The 20450-nt window shown below is 38.0% G+C and overlaps 2 protein-coding genes across 6 annotated transcripts in view; both read left to right on the forward strand.

The window, feature by feature from the left end:
• The first annotated feature begins 1193 nt into the window (after positions 1–1193).
• Positions 1194–7417, forward strand: rbm45 (RNA binding motif protein 45). Of its 2 annotated transcripts, XM_066641406.1 has the most exons (11): positions 1194–1232; positions 1328–1680; positions 1874–1996; positions 2108–2234; positions 2335–2454; positions 2816–2992; positions 3233–3362; positions 3551–3647; positions 3967–4130; positions 4267–4499; positions 7111–7417. In XM_066641406.1, the coding sequence occupies exons 2-10, from the start codon at positions 1411–1413 to the stop codon at positions 4457–4459; spliced, it is 1401 nt and encodes a 466-aa protein (XP_066497503.1). In that variant the 5' UTR covers positions 1194–1232; positions 1328–1410; the 3' UTR covers positions 4460–4499; positions 7111–7417. The 2 variants fall into 2 exon arrangements, with proteins under 2 accessions (XP_066497503.1, XP_066497502.1); XM_066641405.1 differs by lacking the exon at positions 1194–1232 and having other exon boundaries at positions 1239–1680.
• A 1773-nt stretch (positions 7418–9190) lies between these two features.
• The window catches only part of osbpl6 (oxysterol binding protein-like 6), a 57091-nt gene continuing 45831 nt past the window's right edge, over positions 9191–20450 (forward strand). For all 4 annotated transcript variants that reach the window (XM_066686395.1, XM_066686397.1, XM_066686396.1 and 1 more), the window contains exon 1: positions 9191–9328. The gene's annotated coding sequence lies outside the window, so the exon portion shown is untranslated. The remainder of the gene's footprint in view (positions 9329–20450) is intronic.

Genomic DNA, 20450 nt, shown 5'->3' on the forward strand with positions numbered 1-20450 from the left:
AAATTTCAACTCGCACGTTCCTGAGCTTGGTTCCACAAGTAAATCTGTTTGTACTTATACGCTCAATCGATTCAAAGAACCGACTTACAAAAAAAAATCTTTCACGGTCCAGAGGTCCAGCATCCAGTTCAGCGTCGTGTCCTCGTCCTCCCCCACTCTCTCTCTCTCTCTCTCTCTCTCTCTCTCTCTCTCTCTCTCTCTCTCTCTCTCTACTAACACCCAGGCAGATAGGTCCTTCGCACGAAATCCCCGTGTTACTTGTTTATTTATGTTTCATAGTCTTACTCCTGCTCCGGATAAAATCTGAAAATCTTCAACAGGAATTTTGGTGGCTGCAGGTAGGAAGAGAGTGTGGTGGGCCCTCTGATTGATTGGTATAAGATTTAACAACTTATCTTGTGTATGATTATAATATTTTTCACAGAGTTACTCCTGCTCGGGATAAAATCTGAAAATCATACACAAGATAACTGGTAGGTTTGGAAGAAACCAGGTAAACCCCTTAACAAGTGCAGCACTTCAGGGTTGCAGGTACTCTAGCGACCCCCAGTGGCGATTACCCTGCAGTATGGCAGAACAAGCTCGTGTCCAAAAGAGAGGCAGGTTCTGATATTACAGGCTTTTACAAATGACAAATGTATTTTTATTAAACCAATGTGCATAATTTAGAAAAGCAACTTAAAGTACCAAATTAGAACATTTAATGTTATTATTACTTTTATTAATATAGTACAATTCAATAACAGCGTTACAAATTTCCTTACAGTAAATATAATAGTAATGTCCAATTATTTCAATTATACGCATCATATAGCCTGTGTGGTTATTTCTGAGGACCATATTCCACAACACAATCACATCCGTTTCCAAGAGGTTTTAGTGAGTATATTAAATAAACTACTACTGAATGAGAATCTTCATTATTTTTTTGGATTTGTTTATTTCCAGTGATTTAAATATGTGTTATTGTCTGTTACCTACAGTTTTATAATGTCTGTATAAACGCTGGGACCCAGCGTTAAAGTGTGTTCAGTTCAATTCAATTCAACGAAATCAGCCTTCTGATTAAAATTACATATTGAAAGTCATAAAAATATATATATATAGTGTGGAATTTTAAGTGTGGATATAGAAAATCACACTATTCGCCGTCAGTTCTCGCGAATGTATATGCGATTTGGGAGGTGAGAAGACTTTTATTTTGAAGTGTGGGATTGTAGAAATCGTTTCTGGTAAGACGCAATTTTTTTACGGACGTGTATGATCTAGTTAATAAGGAGCTTGCTGTATTTACTTAATATTTTTTAATCTTTCGCTGATTCTGTAGTGTCTGTTTCTAAGAGCTAGAGGAGCAAGTGTTCTGAGAGGAGAAGGAAGCCGCTGCGAGACAAAACGCAAAGCTTTTGTAACATGGAGGAGTACAACAAACCTTCGTCTTATTTGGACGAACCCCCCAATAGTCGACTATTTCTCGTTACCAGCAAATCCATCACAGAGGACATAATTCGCGAGAATTTTTCTTCTTTTGGCGAAATCCAGGACATTTGGGTGGTAAAGGACAAGCAGACTAAAGAATCGAAAGGAGTGTCTTTTGTGAAATTTGCCAAATCCTCTCAGGCATGTACCGCCATGGAAGAAATGCACGGCCGCTGCCTGGCAGAAGGAACCAAACCCATTAAAGTGAGTTCACTGCGTGTTCCATGACCCACACAGGTATTGTGACTCTAGCGTGCCTAAACAGTCGACTTCAAGAAGGAACGGCTGAAACAGTCGTTTTTACAGGGAGATTTAATACATCTACAATGTTTATCCGCATTAAACCCAATGTCAGTTCGTTATATTCGTCATTTCTCGTGTCTCATTGCTCGATCAGGTGTTCATTGCCCAGTCCAGATCCTCTGGGAGTCACCGAGACGTGGAGGACGAAGAGCTGACCAGGATCTTTGTGATGATTCCGAAAACCTTTGCAGAGGAAGATCTGAAAGAGACTTTCAAGGTATCATTCAGACCAGAAAATGTTAAGGCATATGTGATTATTATAATTTGTTGATCTTTAATTATTAGTAATGTTCCATTTTGGATACTTCTCACTTTGTTGTTTCCGCAGGCCTATGGAGATATAGAGTATGCAATTATAATAAAAAATAAAACTACAGGGGAGAGTAAAGGCTTGGGCTACGTCAGGTATCACAAACCCTCCCAGGCTGCCACTGCTATAGAAAACTGTGATAAATGTAAGTGAGAATTATTTTCTTTTTTCCTCTTTAGTTTATCATCCAAGTCAAAACGGATATTTGCCATGGATAAAACATGTTTTTTTTTCTCCCTGCATAGCATTCAGAGCCATTCTTGCTGAACCAAGGACAAAAAATGCACCAGCAGACAATGAGTGCTTCAGCAACTCAAGATCAGATCATGCATCAAGTGAACCATGCTTAAGTTCTTATCCTTTTGGTATGTATTTAGTACAGTAATTGCCTTTATATGGTAATAGATTTGGAAAGAATAACAGCAGTGTTTCTCTAATCTAATGATGTCACTTTAATTTGATTCATTTTAGTAGTGTTTTCTTAATTCATTGTATTTAATTCAATTTAATGTTGTGGGTGTATGTAAGTGGATTCTGTGGGGAAAATTTGAGTCTACTGCATGATTTCTGCATCTCCTGATATTTCATATTTTTTCAAATCATGTCCCATGAAAGTACCCTGATTCTTGGGTATTTCTACTGTTTACTTAATCTATTTGATTGTAGTAATATCATATTAATATAGTAAGATGAAGTCAGTATTGAAGAGTGTATTTTGCCTCACAGGCACAGAGTCTAGTAGCTACCCTGCTGGAGATGTGTGGAACTCTGATTTGATCACAAGGTGTCTGATGGTGTCATCACGAGCTGCCGTCACACAGGAACAAGTTTATGGCCTGTTTGATCTGATTCCTGGGATGGATTACTGTGAAATGCAGAGAGACCAGTATGGTTTCAGCAAAGGTAGCACATTCTGTGTAAATCTGTAGCTCTCTCACCCACAAGACATAAGTGATTCACTTGATATAATATGTTCAGTTGCCATTGCATTATCTTTTAAATGTATCATTTAACATCTTTCAGGCATATTTCCACTTTATTTTTTTAGCTCGAAATTACAAGTAAGGAGCTTTTGTAATGTCCTCTCATGTAAAAGGCATTGCTGTTTTATGATCATGGAGACTTAACAGCGTTTATCAACAGGACAAGCTATGATTCGTTACAATAACCTGGGTTCAGCAGTGTATGCTAAAGAGAAGCTGAATGGCTTTGAATATCCTCCTGGAAACCGACTGTCTGTTACCTACATTGATGATGGAGAGGACAGGACCAGGTTAGAGACGTATTTAGTTTTTGTTTTATTTAAATTAGAGATAGGCTACATGTTAAATGTAATACACCTGCTCCTCAAACTTGATGGAGAAACAGTGTCTGCTATTACTATTACTGTTCGTGCTGTTTTTATTGCACATTATTTTACATATTACAAACAAGACCTTGAAATATGTTTTTTAAATATAGCCCTGTAGGAAAGATGGCCATGCAGTTAGTGGCAGCCCAGATGATGTCTATGGTGTGGAATGGTCCCTCTGGGCCTCAGTTAATGAAGACAACTGCAGTAAGCTTCAAACAAACACAAGGATCAGTGTTTGATATATTTGGTACCACAGATGCAATTACATTATATTTGTTTTATGTGTTAGTACATTTGCATTTTACAGTCATATCAGGCAGAACTCTCATTCAGGAACTACAACAACCGGCAGATTGCTTGCAGTAATGACTACATGCTTTAAAATAACTGCCTTACTTAAATGTTTTGTTTATTGTCGTTAATGTTACATTCATACTGCGTAGTTCAATGGCACTAGTGTACTACCAATGGCTACCTTGAGTTTTGTACTTCTCCTAATAGTGCAATGATATTTGTACCCCAGGGCTATGCAGCTCCATCTGTGCCGCAGAAGCCTCGTGTGCAGACAGATATTCCCCTCCCATCCCTTAGAAAACTGGCTCCACCTGACAGTGTGGTCAAAGAGAGGCTATTTGTCATCTTCAACCCCTCACCCCTGCCAGTGGATGTCCTGGAGGATGTGTTCTGGTGTGTGTAATTTTAGATTTAGACATTATTATTATTATTTTTTTTTTTTTTTTTTTTTTTGAGACTGTAATATTTCATTTGCTTTTCTTATAACTGAATAAGCACCCGTTTTATTACTTTCTTTTTTTGCTGACAGTCGTTTCGGCTCTCTGGTGGAGGTGTACCTGGTGCCAGGTCGAAATGTTGGTTATGTTAAGTATGCAGACCGAAAGCATGCAAGCGATGCCATGGCAGCACTTCATGGGAAAGTGGTGAATGGTGTGAAGATGAAGGTCATGCTTGCTGACCCTCCTAAAGAGGAATCCCATAAACGTCAGAGAACTTATTGAGCCTGTCAGTCTCCACGTCGACAAATACCCATCATCAAAGGTAAGTCACAATTAATTGTAAGACTCTTATAATGAATTCTTTTGCCTTTATGTACTAACAAACCTCTGAGATGTTTGTTCATGACAGATACTACAGCAGTGAGGCTACGTAATGATAACTGAATAATAAAACACTTGATAATTCAATTCTCAGGACACATGATATAATAAAATAAAATTATATTCTGTTAAAATGAACTTTTTTATTTTTTTTAAACATTCAGCAAAAAAAGAATCAAAATAAACTGTACATTTAAATGTAAAATCTGTTTGGACATGGCTTTGTATGGAGATGAGAATTTTTGATGGGCATCTCTCATTCTATTTCAATCGACATTCATTCTGAAGTAAGAAAAAGTCATGTTGTGTCATGTTTTAGACTATTTGCATTCTGTGGTTCAGCAAAATGTCTAGTTTTTATGTAGCAGTGCTTTAAAGAGGGTATGGTTTTTATTCACAGCTAGATGTGAATCCAGGACAAATATACACACATGCACACACTTACATAGAATGATGGCTTGACTCTTTAGACAACAAAAGAACAGTAGTCATGCAGACAGACAGTTTTGTTAAAGCTGTATGAACCAGACAAGCAAATTCAGCCTGGTGCTTGTTCAGGGTAAGGTTATACAAACATCGTTGGCTGATATATGCAGAATTAGTAGTGTTCTCATCCAAGCATGAGTCGTCAAGTGACGTTACATGCAAAGGGAGGTCTAGATAAATAAAATATTATTTAAATAGACATAATACAACAATAAAAACTAAATTTGGGGTGCCTGAGGTAATATGACTTATTTTGGACATTTAAATATTTTGACAGTATTTATTTTGTTTGTCCCTTCCTTTTATATATTGGACTTGACAATGTAAATTGTTAATTTGTGAAATGTAATGTTTTTTAAAAATGTACTATGCGTACTCATTGATACTGAAAATACAGAGTCATATCGGAATACTATGACCATCTTCTTGTTTCTACATTCACTGTCAATTCTCTCAGTTCTACTGGCCATAAAGCTGCACTTTGTAGTTTCCCTGCATGCTTTGTTTGCCCCCTGTTCACACTGTTCTTCAATGCCTAGAACCAACACAATGACTTGTGGTGGGTCATTCTCAGCACAGCAGTTACACAGATTAGTGTGATGTGTTGGACACAGCAGTTGCTCGGTCACAGCAGAGCTGCAAACAAGTATGTAGCGCAACATATGGACTACATTCTGTAACTGTAGGACTACACAGTGGTTTGGGCAAGAGAATGGACAGTAAGTGTGGAAACAAGCAGGTGGTCATATTTTGACATCCCAGTGTAAATATGCTTTATTTAAATATACAGTAGTACTTGAAAGTTTGTACACCCTTTAGAATTTTCTATATTTCTGTGTAAATTTGATTAGAACATAACCAGGTTTTCACACAAGTCCTAACATTAGGTACAGAGAACTGGATCAAACAAATCAGATCAATTTACTGAGAAATCGATCCAGTATTACATATGTTTGAGTGGAAAAATTATATGAAACTCTGCTTTTTTGAGGAATTTTAGCCCATATCTCTGTACAAAAACTTATTAAACACTGTTATACTGATGGGTTTCTTTCCATGAACTGCTTGCTTCAGATCTTCCACAACATTGGTCTTGGACTAAGGTCAGGACTTGGATTTGGCCGTTCCAAATCATAATTTTATTTCTTCTTTAACCATGTTTTTTTGTTAGCACTTCTAAGGCACTTTGTCTTGCTGCATGACCCACATTCTCTTAAAATTCAGCTTGCAGTCAGATGTCCTAACATTTTCTTTTGGTGGTATGATTCAGAAATCATTGTTCCTTCAGTGATGGCAAGCTGTCCTGGTTCAGATGCAGCAGAACAGGCCCAAATCGTGATACAGCCGCCACTGTGTTTCAGAGATGGGATGAGGCTTTTAGCTGCTTAGACGTTGTCTTGGGTTCCTTTGTGCTCTTGTAGACTTTACATACCTTGCTCTTCGTGTGATCTGTGTTAGTTGACCACTCTTGGGGAGGGTAAATATGGTCTTGAATTTCCTCCATTTGTCCAAATTCTGTCTGACTGGGTCCTATTTCTTTAGAGATGGTTTTGTAACCTTTCCCAGTCTGACAAGCATTCAAAGGTCCACAGAAATTTCCTTTATTCATGCCGTGATACATTTTCACAAACGTGTTGTGAAGAACAGACTTTGACAGATTCCGGTTCTAAAAAAAAAAACAGGCACCCACTCATCACCTGTTTGTCATCGCATTGATTGGAAATTCCTAACATTAATTTCATCTTCAAATGCTATGTGTTTATAGTTTTGCCACTCACAGATATGTAATATTGAATCATTTTACTTAACCATGACGTAAATCTGATATATTAAATTCTAGGTCATTTACAAATTTTCAAGCACCACTGTAGGTCCTTTTAGACATTGTAGCTATTACTAAAACATACCAGTATTCATTTTTAAGGTGTACCAGGCCTGGGACTTATAACCCGTAAACTAGAACACACACATTTACACATGTTTAGGTATACATACACACACATAGGAGGCAGGCACCACAGAAAGCCCTTCTTGTTTAACTGGTTATGATGTCTTTGTTTCTACAGAGATTTAAGTGACATGACCCATGACCTCGACATGACTGGACGGATTTTTATGATGACAAGACCTCATAGTTACGGACAGTGACTATCGTACCAAACTTTGTGATGTTTCTGCTGTGTCTTGTCTCCTATAATTCAGTATTTCCTTTTCTTTTTATATATACTGTGTTCCTTTTATGTAGTGTAAATTCAGATGACAAAGCTTTGAAAAACTTGACGGAGCACATATGGACCACAATTAAGAGCTCTCAACCTGTTCATAGCTGAACCCATGTTTGTGTCCTTGTAGATGGTCTTACCATTAATAAAAAAGTGAAATCTAAACTGTACGTGCTTCGTTTTTCTTATTATTATGCACATTTTTTTTGCATGGATCATTATTGTAAATATAGCAGAGTCTCTCTGGTTATTGTAGTGCTAAAACAAATAAGTGAGAAATGTATACATTTTATTCATATTTTATTCAACAGATTTAGGCAGTTTTACATTTTCCCTACATACGACGCTTATTCAAACCTTTTGAGAACTAATTTCTAAACTAAGCAGACTGTAGAAAGTTACAATTTCATTTTTAAACCTAAAATTTCATTATTTATTGGGTTTAAAATAAGTAATTACTGTTTGACATCAATTGATAACTGAAGTTCATTATCATTATGAATGGCATATTTTTGGTTAGTGGTAGTTAAGAACCAGCATGGGCTCAATTTAACATGAATGTGCAGGATAAATTCCTAAGCATTTTCTGTAGGATTTCTTGAATTCCACTAGATGGCAGGTTACAGACAGCATAATTAAAAGTGTCATATAAATCTGTTTGATAGATGTGGTGCTTGTGTTGCTATAATGAGGAGAAGCTTGTGTTTGCCAACAGACTCCCTCTGAATTAGCCCAGATGAGATTTTACTCATCTAATGGATCGTTTCATTAAAACCTCATCCTGCACATCATTTTCATAGTATCTTCAGGTGAAGCACTTAAAGATTTACATTATTAATATAAACATAAGCAGGCTTCAAAAAATAATTAAAGGCTTATTACATTTTTGATTTACATCATAGTTTCAAATTTGTAATTTTTTTAAAATATTTTTTTCCCTCAGTAACCATTATTTGTTATATTAATGTTTTATTACATGATGATTTGAAAAACAAGTATCAAACTTTAGATCAGGGTTTTTTCAACAGTAAAATGTTACAGTGAATATGGAAAAAAAAATCTGTTTATTTGGGCTGTAAACATGATTTGCGCAGTAAAATACAATTATAATTACAATGGACATTTATACCAACTGTTTTTATGTACCAGCATTTAACAATTTCCAAACCTTATGTATTTGTATGTTTGTTTGTTTGTTATTATCAAATACTTGGTTTAGCTAATCATAATTAAATTAGGGGTGATGGAATTGAACAAACCCATTGCCATGCTTTTCTAACTAGATCACAAAATGTTACCTTTTGCTGTTATATAGTGTGTTTACAATTAAAACCAAATTAATTAGTAGTTATTTCTAATCATTTATTATTTATCATTTTAATAAATTGCACCTTTTAGAGAAGGCTACTATATGGCACCAAAATCATCCCTCATTGGTTAATATGTCAAGCTTGTTACAATAGAAGAACGTTTTTTGTGCCATAAAGTAGAACCCTTTTCTAAAAGGTGTTAAATAGAACCATCTATAGCACAATCTCCATCAATCTGAAGAAAACTTTAATGAAGCAAAATGTTCTTCAAGTGTTCAGGGTTCTATATATAACCATTTTCTTTTAATAAAGAACTCTTGTAGAACCATCATTTTGGCGTGGCCTCAAGTTTGAGGGGTTTTCAATGAATGGGTGCGGCTAAATGGAGGGAGCTCGACAGTGAATCCAGCTCCGAGTATTTGGCTCCAATCCGAGAAGGTAGATCCACTCCGGGCATTGGCTCGACCCTGAAGTCATCCTTACCGCAGGGAGGAGCGTCGAGCAGCACCAGCTCTCTGTGGCTGCGTTCAAATTCTGCCATACACATAACACTGTGCTCACTGTATCCCGCTGCGCATTTGTAAGAAAAAACATTGTCGCCGGTATAACGATGTGGTTGAATGGGAATAAGCGGAGAAACACTGCTATCTGCTGACAGGATAATCAGGGGGAGAGACACCGCCGGTAAACACATCGTCCCGGACTGGCAGCACTGCTTTAATGCGCCAAGAAGATGGTGAATAGAGCTAACGGTCAGTAGGCAGTTCTTCGGTTCTCCAGTATTTGTCCACGTTTGCTTTCGTTTATGTTCAGTGCCTCATTTTAAAGAATTATAAATATGTATTTATTTATTTAATATATTTTTTCTCATCATCCAGTGGCTCTTGATAAGCTGGTTGGAATGAAAGGCAGAAAAAAATATTTCTTACTGAGAAATACCGAGATAGTGTTCAGTGGTTAGTACCTGACAGTATAGTGTGCTGTGGAGGTTATCTAAGAGTCTGAGGACGAATTTTTCAGTGTTCATGTACATAAGAAGCAGGAAGCAGACACTAATGGTGGACCTGTTTTGCTACCTGGTTATCAGTACCTCTTCAAATCCCTCCTTTGTGGTGTAGTTTTGTATATATATATATATATATATATATATATATATATATATATGGTCCTTTATACACATACCTCCTGTTCATCTCGGCTGAGTAGGTCAGAAGTAGCTACTAATATGCTTCCCATTAATGTATGCACATCCCCGGACAGATTGTTCCACCAACAAGGTGGGCATCTACTCTGGACGACCAGGGGCATTTTTGGGCTCCTAAATCCAAGGTCAATCAGTGACATTGCAGTGGGCATAATATAGACCCCACACTTTCCTAATGCGGCACTTGAGATGGAACAAAGGTTGGGAAATATATGAGTTTAGTCGTGTCCCTGCAAGCACTGGACAGAGAACGTAAGGGAACTGGTGGCTCTGAAAAAAGATGCGCTGTCTGTAATGTGATTTTAAGCACTTCAGTTAAACAAAAAGCAAAAAAAAAAAAAAAAAAATCCACTAATAGCATTTGAAACTACAAAAGACTTGTGATGAGAGGGTTTAGGATGAGACTGCACAAAGTAGCTGTTGTCCTTATAGACCTGAGACAATACTCCTCAGTAGTCCTCCTTCATAGAGTGAAGAAGACAAAAGTGCTTTACTGAGTTTGAGAAATGTCCAAACGGGACATTTTGTAACATTTAAATCTGTCTGCTATTCAAAGTGTTTCAGGAATTGCATAATGTGACCATCAGAGACTTGTGTGTAATAGAGTTACGTGTATTGCTTACTCTGAATAAATAATAATAATAATAAAAGTCATATTATCACTCTAGTATATATTTTTATCTCTTGAAAGAGAACAAAAATATTGTTCTCATTTTGGTTTTTCGTGGACATCTCAATAAAATCAGACATAGTGCTTAAGTTTGCCAAATACAAACCTTCATCTTTATCCACCACCAATTTTTCCTTTTTCTCTCATGTCTACATTTGTCTAAGATTGTTTCTCTTAGGCCATTTTAAGAGCGCTATCATTACATCTACTGGACTATCTACAGGAAACAACAGAACAGTACACATTTCAAGAGTAAGTTTTAAAATATTTAAACGTAAAGAAAAGAAAAATGTTTATTTAAGATGTATGCTGTTTGTAAAGGCAAGTGCTAATGTGTTATAGTGAATGTTCTACTTATTAAAACACATTCAGTTTGCTGGAGTTGAAGGAATCATAAATTAGACTAAACTTATTTTCTAAAATGACTGCTCACTCTGCTGTAAAGTAAGCCAGGCCTCTGTCTGAGGTTCTTTTAATTATGCAACACGTGGGGCAATATCCTCGTTGCTACAGACACAGACTGAGTGACCAATAACTTTCCAGGTGTCTTGAGTCACCAGCACCTGTAATGGTTTACACACAACAATGAGTTGTTTAGTACATCGTTCTGAATTTCAGAAGTTAGTGTTTTGAGCATATACAGAATACCTGGGATTGTCGTCCAGTTGAATAGCTTGGGTTGAATCCAAATAGGACCTATTACTAGGACCTATACAAGGTGTTTGAAATATATTTCTTATGCCAAAATCTTTTAGAAGGCAGCAGGCCACAGTAGTTTAGTATCATGGTGAAATCCCCAACTAATTTGGTTGTGTTTATAAGCTGCTTAATGCTTTCAGTCACCAGCTGTGTGCTTATTCTATTGAGCCACTCAGTCCCCCCCACCCCTTCTCCTCCACTGCCGGTGGAAGTTAACGTATGTTTTAATCTAGGGATTTCCGTAGTAAGGCACACACACACACACACACACACACACACACACACACAGTATTACAACCGAAGAAGTGTTAAGATTGTTGCTATGCATGACTCATCACTGCTAGCAAGGTTTTGATGCACATACTGATAATTAATATTCATTTATCAGCAGCTTATTCTCACATTTATTTCCAGTGTCTGGCTGTCAGTTCAAGAAAGCAGAGATGAGAGTTTTATTTATTTATAGTCAATAAAATGCATATAAAATAAGCATATTGATTAAAGGAACAGTGCGTAGTCATTCATTCATTCATTGTCTGAAACTGCCTACCCAGAATCACTGGGCGCAAGGCATGTCTTGCAAACTATTAAAATATAACAATCATTGTATTTTATTTTTGGATTTTTAATTACAGTACAATTTTAAGTTTTAATAATTTGCATGATTTTTTCAGGAGACTTCCACTCATTCATTTATTATCTGTAAGCACTTATCCAGTTCAGGGTCGCGGTGGGTCCAGAGTCTACCCAGACTCATTGGGCGCAAGGCAGGTTCACACCCTGGAAGGGGCGCCAGTCCTTCACAGGGCGACACACACACTCATGGACCCATTTGAGTCGCCAATCCACCTACCAACGTGTGTTTTTGGACCATGGGAGGAAACCGGAGCACCCGGAGGAAACCCATGCAGGCACAGGGAGAACAGACCACACTCCTCACAGACAGTCACCCGGAGGAAACCCATGCGGACACAGATAGAACACACCACACTCCTCACAGACAGTCACCCGGAGCTTTACTCGAACCCACAACCTCAAGGGTCCCTGGAGCTGTGTGACTGCGACACTACAGTTGGTAGTATTTTACCTTAAATGTACAGCTTCAAAATCATTGTGAATTTCACTGATAATGTACCTTCTCACTCTGTAGTACAATTAGATTACAAAAATGGAAAAACATGTACCATCTCTATAAATGTTGAAAGAACATTATTTTCATTTTTGTCTTTTGGGCAGTCAGTCATATGACATCCACCTGATCACATGGTACGAGAATAGCCAATCTATAGAACTATATGCTGTAATTAAATAGGTCACCATTCCTTTTTGTTAGCATATCAAACTAAATAGAGTTCATTTTTATGCCTGTTGATCTTTGCTTTAGGGAAATGTCAATAGGTTAAAGGTTCCTAACGTTTGAAGACCCACAAACTATACACAATTAAATTGCATTCTGCACTTTATTGTGGTCCAGGTAATCAACTTCAGGTCCAGGTAGGCAAATATGTATTTGGAGACTCATCAATATCCTGAAGAAATATAACTGTTGTTTTCATAAGCTTTTTCTGTGTGTCAATGCCTAGTCCATGCTTAAGTATTTATATCTGTTCATTATGCCCCAGAATCTCTGAGCATTTTATTGGCAGGACTTTTTCTACTTTGTTCATTTTAATGAGCTTGGAGTCAAGCTCTAAAGGACAAACCGGCAGAGTGTCCTAATTAGAGGGTTTTGCTTGTACGCATGACTGTTTATGATCATCGTTCACTTCAGTGACTTTCTCTCAGAACATCATGCTATTAAATATGAATAACTGTACTTTCTGCAGCTTAGGGTTGATCATAGCAGATCTCTTCAGTCAAGATGTGTATTGCTGCAGAAAAATGTTTTCTGTATTGCAGATTACAGTTTAGAGCAGTGCAGGAGAGAGAAGCAAGCTGATAAGACAAGGAAACTGAGGTGGAATCCTTTTTCTTCTATGAATAAAGAAATAAAGGAGGGCTTCCCTGTCTCTCCAGAGGCCTTGACATAAGGATTTTTTTCTCAGTAAGGATTCTGCTGAGTCATGGGAAAGGCTTATTGCTTCGTTCTTAACACTGCCATCATTCCCACTGATAAGAAAAACCCAGTGTTGTTGAATTTGCACAGTTCACACAACAATTAAACGAGAAAGATGTTGGCAACATGCTTTGGTTATACTACTTTTTCAAGTAGATATTTTCTGAATCTTATATTGATTATTGTTCCTGTACAGAAAACTCCTATCTTCAAAACTGTATCATTTGAAGAGAAGGCAAGACAGGTATTTTAGTCATTTTGGAACTCTCTTTTGGCCTTACATCATTATCAAATGCTATCAGGGCAGCAACTATGTTTAAAAGCTACGGAGTCCCTAATGTAACGTGTTTTTTTTTTAATAAGCCATGGCTACAGAATAATGATCTTGAAATAATATGTGGGCGGCACAGTGTTGCAGCAGGTAGTGTCGCAGTCACACAGGTCCGGGGGCCTGGAGGTTGTGGGTTCGATTCCCGCTCCGGGTGACTGTCTGTGAGGAGTGTGGTGTGTTCTCCCTGTGTCCGCGTGGGTTTCCTCCAGGTGACTGTTTGTGAGGATTGTGGTGTGTTCTCCCTGTGTCCGTGTGGGTTTCCTCCGGGTGACTGTCTGTGAGGAGTGTGGTGTGTTCTCCCTGTGACCGCGTGGGTTTCCTCCAGGTGACTGTTTGTGAGGATTGTGGTGTGTTCTCTCTGTGTCCGTGTGGGTTTCCTCCGGGTGACTGTCTGTTAGTACTGTGGTGTGTTCTCCCTGTGTCCACGTGGGTTTCCTCCGGGTGCTCCGATTTCCTCCCACAGTCCAAAAAACACACATTGGTAGGTGGATTGGCGACTCAAAACTGTCCGTAGATGTGAGTGTGTGAGTGAATGTGTGTGTCCGCGTGGGTTTCCTCCGGGTGACTGTCTGTGAGGAGTGTGGTGTGTTCTCCCTGTGTTCACGTGGGTTTCCTCCGGGTGCTCCGATTTCCTCCCACAGTCCAAAAAACACACGTTGGTAGGTGGATTGACGACTCAAAAGTGTCCGTAGATGTGAGTGTGTGAGTAAATATGTGTGTCTGTGTTGCCCTGTGAAGGACTGGCGCCCCCTCCAGGGTGTATTTCCGCCTTGCGCCCAATGATTCCAGGTATGCTCTGGACCCACCGCGACACTGAACTGGATAAGCGCTTACAGATAATGGATGGATGGAAATAATATGTTGTGGCCACCAAATAAAATAGAGTGGCTATCAAATGATTAATACATTTTCATATTGGGGACTGATTGTCTCAGTTGTTTCAGTGGGCAACACTAATGTAAAAGAATGTAAAAGAAAAATGATAAATTTATCTCAGGCACAGCTCCTCTCCCTGCACTGAAGAGAGAGTCTTACAACAATCAGAAGTCCACCGCTTTGTTCCCACAGTGTTGCATAATGAGGAGAAAAAATGCACATTTAAACACCATTAAACCACATTAGCATTTTCGTCATAGGATCTAATGGGAAACTATTAGCACGTCATACTCCAATACAGTTCTCTTCTGTCTGAATCTGAGTGGGTTATTTATCAACAGATGATATACAAGCTTCAGTACTCATGTTATTTCACTAATGTTTTGTTTTAGCATGTCAGAAGCTACAGACATAAGCCATGTATTTTTTCACATACCCATTTGTCTTATTCTTCCCCCCTGTTAAAAGGTAAATAATCTGATCCCACTGTCCCTGTACATTCGAGAGTGGAACCGATTTTTGGAGACTAACGTTTTATTGCGTCTGCCTGCTATATTTAATGAGCCATAAGGTTCACGATTCACTGTTGAATTAGTTTCTAATTACTGTCTGGTTGCAGTGTTATTAGTTTTATCTGTGAAGTGCACTTTGTAGGGAGTATTTGGCCACTATGGGATGCAGCCTGAGCTCCTCTACTGACTGACACAGAGGAACAGAGTTAAGGATAAGGGATAAAGTTCTCTGCTGCTAAGACGGATTTCCGCCACAGCCAGCCATTACCCGTTTAGTTATGTCATGTATTTGACAGCCGATGAAGTGCTGTTCTGATGCATGTTGTGGGCTTAATGCAAGCCTGAATAACAGAAAATACAGTGTGGAATTCATGAGAAATCTGCAAATTCACACAGAATTTGATTTAAACTTGCCTTCACATGAATTATTTCAAGAGTTTACAGATCCTAATATTTATAACAAGGTCAATTAAGGGAAAATGAATGAAAAGTGTGGTGTTCTGGAACTTGATCCAGTGAAACAAGCACTTGTGGAAATGACAAGTGTTTGGCTTTTCTAGTGAGAAGTCACAGTCTTTAGTTTCAGCCTCTTACTCCGAACAGAAACAACCTAAAGACGATTAAGAGGAAGGTGTCCAAAAATATTCTTCCCTTAAATCACTATTGGTATTTGGGTATTTAAATAAATTGTAGGTTAAAATCTAAAAATATAATGGCTGCTTTGGAGAATAGCAGAAATTGTTATGTGCCCCACGATGTGGAAATATAATCTGACGTGTTTAGCAGGCATTAAGCATTCTGGGTCTGTACACACTGCCTCTGCATTTTTACCTGTTGTGAAAGTGACAGTAGGAAAAAAAATGTTGTTATAATTACTGAATGTTTTGTTGCCTCAATACATTATTTTGTGGCATCAAAGTATTACATCCTAGCCTAAAAATATTGTCTTCTGGCTTCAGCCCACCATGTCACCTTAGGGGCTCAGTAAAAAGTAAAAGATTAAGAAAATAAAAGGAAATATTAAAATAGGATATAAATAAAATTAACAATGCAGCAGTAATAATAATGTGCAATTTTTTGTCATTGTACAGCGAAATGTGTCTTCTGCATTTAACCTATCTTTGGCAGTGAACACACACACACACACACACACACACACACACACACACACACCTAGAGCATGGGGCATGCCTTAAGTACCTTGCACAAGGGCACTTCAGCCGTGGATGTTCCCACTGGTCTTGTGGATTGAACCAGCATGCCCAGAGACAACAATAATTCAAGACATTTTCTGAATATATGGATACTTTCTCTTGTATGTGATTAATTTGTTATTAATTGGTTATTAATAATATATGAAAGAGCATACTCTGATGTGATTTACTGTAATACTGATAATCTCTTTTCTTAAATCTCTGTTCTTGCTGCATAACCATCATTAGCAAGCATCTGGTGTCTAATCTTTGCTGTACTTAAAGTATATTTAAGAACATGTCATTCTCTAAAACACGTCGTTATACAGTAATAAGAAATTGTTAGAACATTTAGTGGAAATTATTTTGTGGCTTTTTTCTTTTTATCTGGAGAGAGGCAGAATCACCCTTATATATGTAGGCCATTGTGTGTCAGGCGGAAAAAAATGACACCCATTTTAAACCACATTTCCCAGGTTTTTACAACATCATGTAGGTCTAATCTCATCCTGTCCTGAAAACTAAAATTAGATGAGTGCAAAATAGCCTTTTTCCCCTCAGCATCCATCTCCTCCAGTGCTCTGTGTGCGCTGTGGTGTGTTGTGCGTGTATGTCTATTTGTATGTGTAGTGTTCTGTGAGGACAGTAGTATTGATTGCATCGTTCTGGTCTCAGTTACGGTAACGTGACGCACACCATTCAGACAGAAAGGCTGCCAGCTCTAGTGCAGCTATTCAGCTATTTTTAGGTCCTGCCCTATGGATCAGGTGCAATGACCCATTAGGTGTCCAGCACACCTGATTCAACTGATAAATGTTTGATCAGGAATCATTCATCATGAGTCGTTTATTTCAGACCAGTGTAAACATAGTAACATGCAGTGTATCATACCTCTATACATGCTCCTCATATTTGTGATGATGGAACATCAGAGCCCTAGACTGAACGAATTTTTCATTGAAGTTATTGAAGCGATTTTATAAGTTTGGATGCATTTAAAGGACATGTTTTAATTATAGGGGGAGATCTAGAGTTGTAACAAGTGCATTGTGGTTTTGTGATGCATTATAGGAATATATATGTGCACAGTCCAAATAAATGGCCATTTTATTAACTCTGCCATCTAATGGTAACTTGGCTACCAAAATTTGCAACCAAGCGTCACCAGATCAACTCACTCAAGCATGCCCACATCTTAGAATTCACTCCTGCTTCTTCCCTGACCTGATCGCCTTAGCAAAATATGCAAGAGCATATAATTACGGTAATATAGTTTTGCTTCAGTCATATGTTAGAAAAAATATGGACTTAAACTAGAATAGGGACTGTTTTTTCTTACACCACTGTGTAATTGTGGTTCTTTGTGTTACCTAATTGCACAGGACTAAACTGCAGTATCTGTTGATGTATAATTAAGCTAATTGAATAGCAAACATTTAACATGAAACACAGAACGTTAGTAAAGTTAGAGTGGTTAGAAAACAGGTAATTCAGGCTGAGACCCATCTAAACAACAGGATACATCTGTACAGGTCTTCCCCAGAAGAAATATGCTCGCTAAGCACTCTTGGTTTGACAAATAATATGGCCAACTCTCTCTCTCTCTCTCTCTCTCTCTCTCTCTCTCACATACACATACACACAGACACATCTATAATATACGTTGTCACACTATGATACCCAGTTCTGAGTTAACACCCAACAACAAAGTCAGAGGAGAGCCTACACAAGCAGCTTCCCTGTAAAGCAGGAACAGAACATGAAGCAGTTCACATATGTGGGTTTATTGGTTCCTCTCTAGAGCAGCTGCTTCCCTTTCTCAGGTAACGTTACATGTATTTATTCTGAAAAAATTCTGAAGTGTTTTGTTTGATTGATATGATTGTACAAGAAGGTTAATAATCTCACAATCTCTACCCATTAATCACTTTTAGTACTGGCTGTGGGAAGACGGTCTGGTAGAGAAGAGTGCATGATTATTGATCACTGATTTAGTTGATTTTTAGGTCTGATGCAGTTACTCTCTCTCTCTCTCTCTCTCTCTCTCTCTCTCTCTCTCGGTGAACAAGAACAGATTGGTGGATGCCTCCTGTAGGCCTATGCCAGTAACAGAGTTTTCTTATTCATGTAATATTTTGGGAAATAATCACCTTAAAGATAGAAACAAGGAGAGGTTAATTTTGTTTTCAGAGACATGATGTTTTTACCTGGGGCTTTTTTTCTAATGTTGGAAACCTGACGTTATGTTCTAAAAATGTCTGAAAATCATTATAACATAGCTGGCTTTTTTCTGACAGGCACAGTTTCAAAAACACACACACATTACTATTTCAGAACCACTGCGTTATCACAACATGTCCTTTAGCAGTTTGTGTTATCTAAGAATGGCTTTGCTCACTCTTGCATGAGCCTGCGTTTAGTATGTTCTTGTTAATCAAATGTTTTTTATTCCCCAGTTGCTTATCACAGCATTTACCACAGGTTCTTCTGTAATTTGAGAGCCTCTGTCTATTCCATTGATTCAGTTTGACAAAATGCTTTTATTTAGATGGGGAAAATGTATTGTAGTTTGCAAAATTTGTTTAAACAAAACAGCAGGCTTTTTTTTTTTAGAAACGGTGGTGTTGTTTGGAAGTGGATAAAGTTATGAATTATGCTAAATAGAGACACAGTTTCTTTTAGCCCATGACACCTTGTCTTAATCACAGCAGCTGGTGAAAGACTATGACTGTGTTAATGTGTGGCATTACACCTGTCACGCCTAATTCAGGGTAGCAAGAAGCAGTGCTCCCTTTAGCAGCCGCACTTAAGTACAACAGAGACAAACATAAGGAGAGAAACACAATAGAGGCCTATGCCAAGAAGTAGTCTAGTCACTTAAGTCAGAGCACCACCATTGTAAACAGTAAACCTGACAGGTTTGTGTCAGCAGTTTGTAAGTGAGTTTTTGGAATAATAGCCCTCTTGGGGTTTAATGGAAACATATTATACCTATTTCTAAAAGTTAATACATTTCTTTGGGGTCTTAATGAAATGTCTGACATGCTTTGGGCAAAATACGACAAGGATCAGAGAACACATTATATTTCATATTCTTTCTAAAGAGTCCAGAAAGAAAAACATTGCAGCACATCTTCCTCTCAATGAGAATGAACCTCTATTTACTCCAAATTGATAAACACTGTTTTTTAGGCATTTTCACTTGGTTCTCTTTCTTATAAATTCTGTTCTTTATATATTGTATTTGTATATGTTATATTTAACTAGCGCTTTTATCCCAGTGCTTCTTGTGTTTGTTTTTCTCCTTTATCCTTTCTCTAAAATAATATTTGCTCTCTCTAAAAAGACAGGTGTAGTGTTATGATTAAAGAGACTCAAACTAATAGATGGGATTACTGTGAAGTTTCTGTAATCTGATGACGTTTTTCCAGTAAATGGTACTTTGTCCCTGGAAGCAGGTACTATTTTAGACCCTGCTCACACCTGTGAATATAATGTGTAAACTTGAGCCACAGAGAGAGCTGTCTCTCCCGCTCACGGTCAGTCCCGGTGTTCTAACAAGTTGCGGTAATGGTGATTCTCATCTATAAAAAGTTGCTATGGTTTGTACAGAAAGTCACTGGTGCTAGTCTGGTTTTTCGTTTTTTAAATAACTCGCTAAAAGGTCTGAAATATCGCTAAAACTAGCGGCATGTGGTATTTTACCATTTTTAATGACAAAGTATTGAGATACATTTCTAGTACTGGTATATCATGCAACACTACATGTGAATACAGGATAAGTAAAGAGCGCTTAATGTTACAGCTGCCTTTGTTCTGGTTTCCAAAGTGAGCAGTTCTCATTTTGCAATGACATTTCGAGACGGGGTGGGGCTTTTTAGTGGAAAACCAACCAGGGACCACGTGGGTAGAGCAGGTACCACAAAGTGGAAAAGCACCATATATAAAATGCAGCTCAAACTGAGAACCACTCATATTATCCCATAATTTCACACTTAGGCATACCACAAAAACTGACCTTATTTGACTTTTTCTTATTTTACAGTTTATTGGTTATAGGGCTGTCCTGAATACCATTTTATGGGCTTTGCAGCTTCGGCCGGGATATTCGGCGAATATTTGAATACTCAGAGGTGGTGGGGTGGTGTATGTTGTTGTCATTAACAAAATCTGCTACCAACCCCTGCTTTAATATCCCTCTCTCCAGGCTGCGCTGTGGCTCAAAGCGCAGCTTTGCTCACTAACCTGCTAACTACGGGAACAGAGTATACACAATTTAACCAGTTTCAGCAGAGGTGCTCAAACTTCAGGCACAAACTTCACTTCACTTTGC

This window comes from Hoplias malabaricus, chromosome 12, assembly GCF_029633855.1.
Source record: "Hoplias malabaricus isolate fHopMal1 chromosome 12, fHopMal1.hap1, whole genome shotgun sequence".
NCBI classification, from domain to species: domain Eukaryota; kingdom Metazoa; phylum Chordata; class Actinopteri; order Characiformes; family Erythrinidae; genus Hoplias; species Hoplias malabaricus.

Coding starts and splice junctions, on each gene's coding strand:
- rbm45 (XM_066641406.1), top strand. CDS start 1,411: ATGGAGGAGTACAACAAACCTTCGTCTTATTTGGACGAACCCCCCAAT. Junction 3,363..3,550: donor GATGGAGAGGACAGGACCAG/GTTAGAGACGTA, acceptor TTTTAAATATAG/CCCTGTAGGAAAGATGGCCA. Junction 4,131..4,266: donor GTCCTGGAGGATGTGTTCTG/GTGTGTGTAATT, acceptor TTTTGCTGACAG/TCGTTTCGGCTCTCTGGTGG.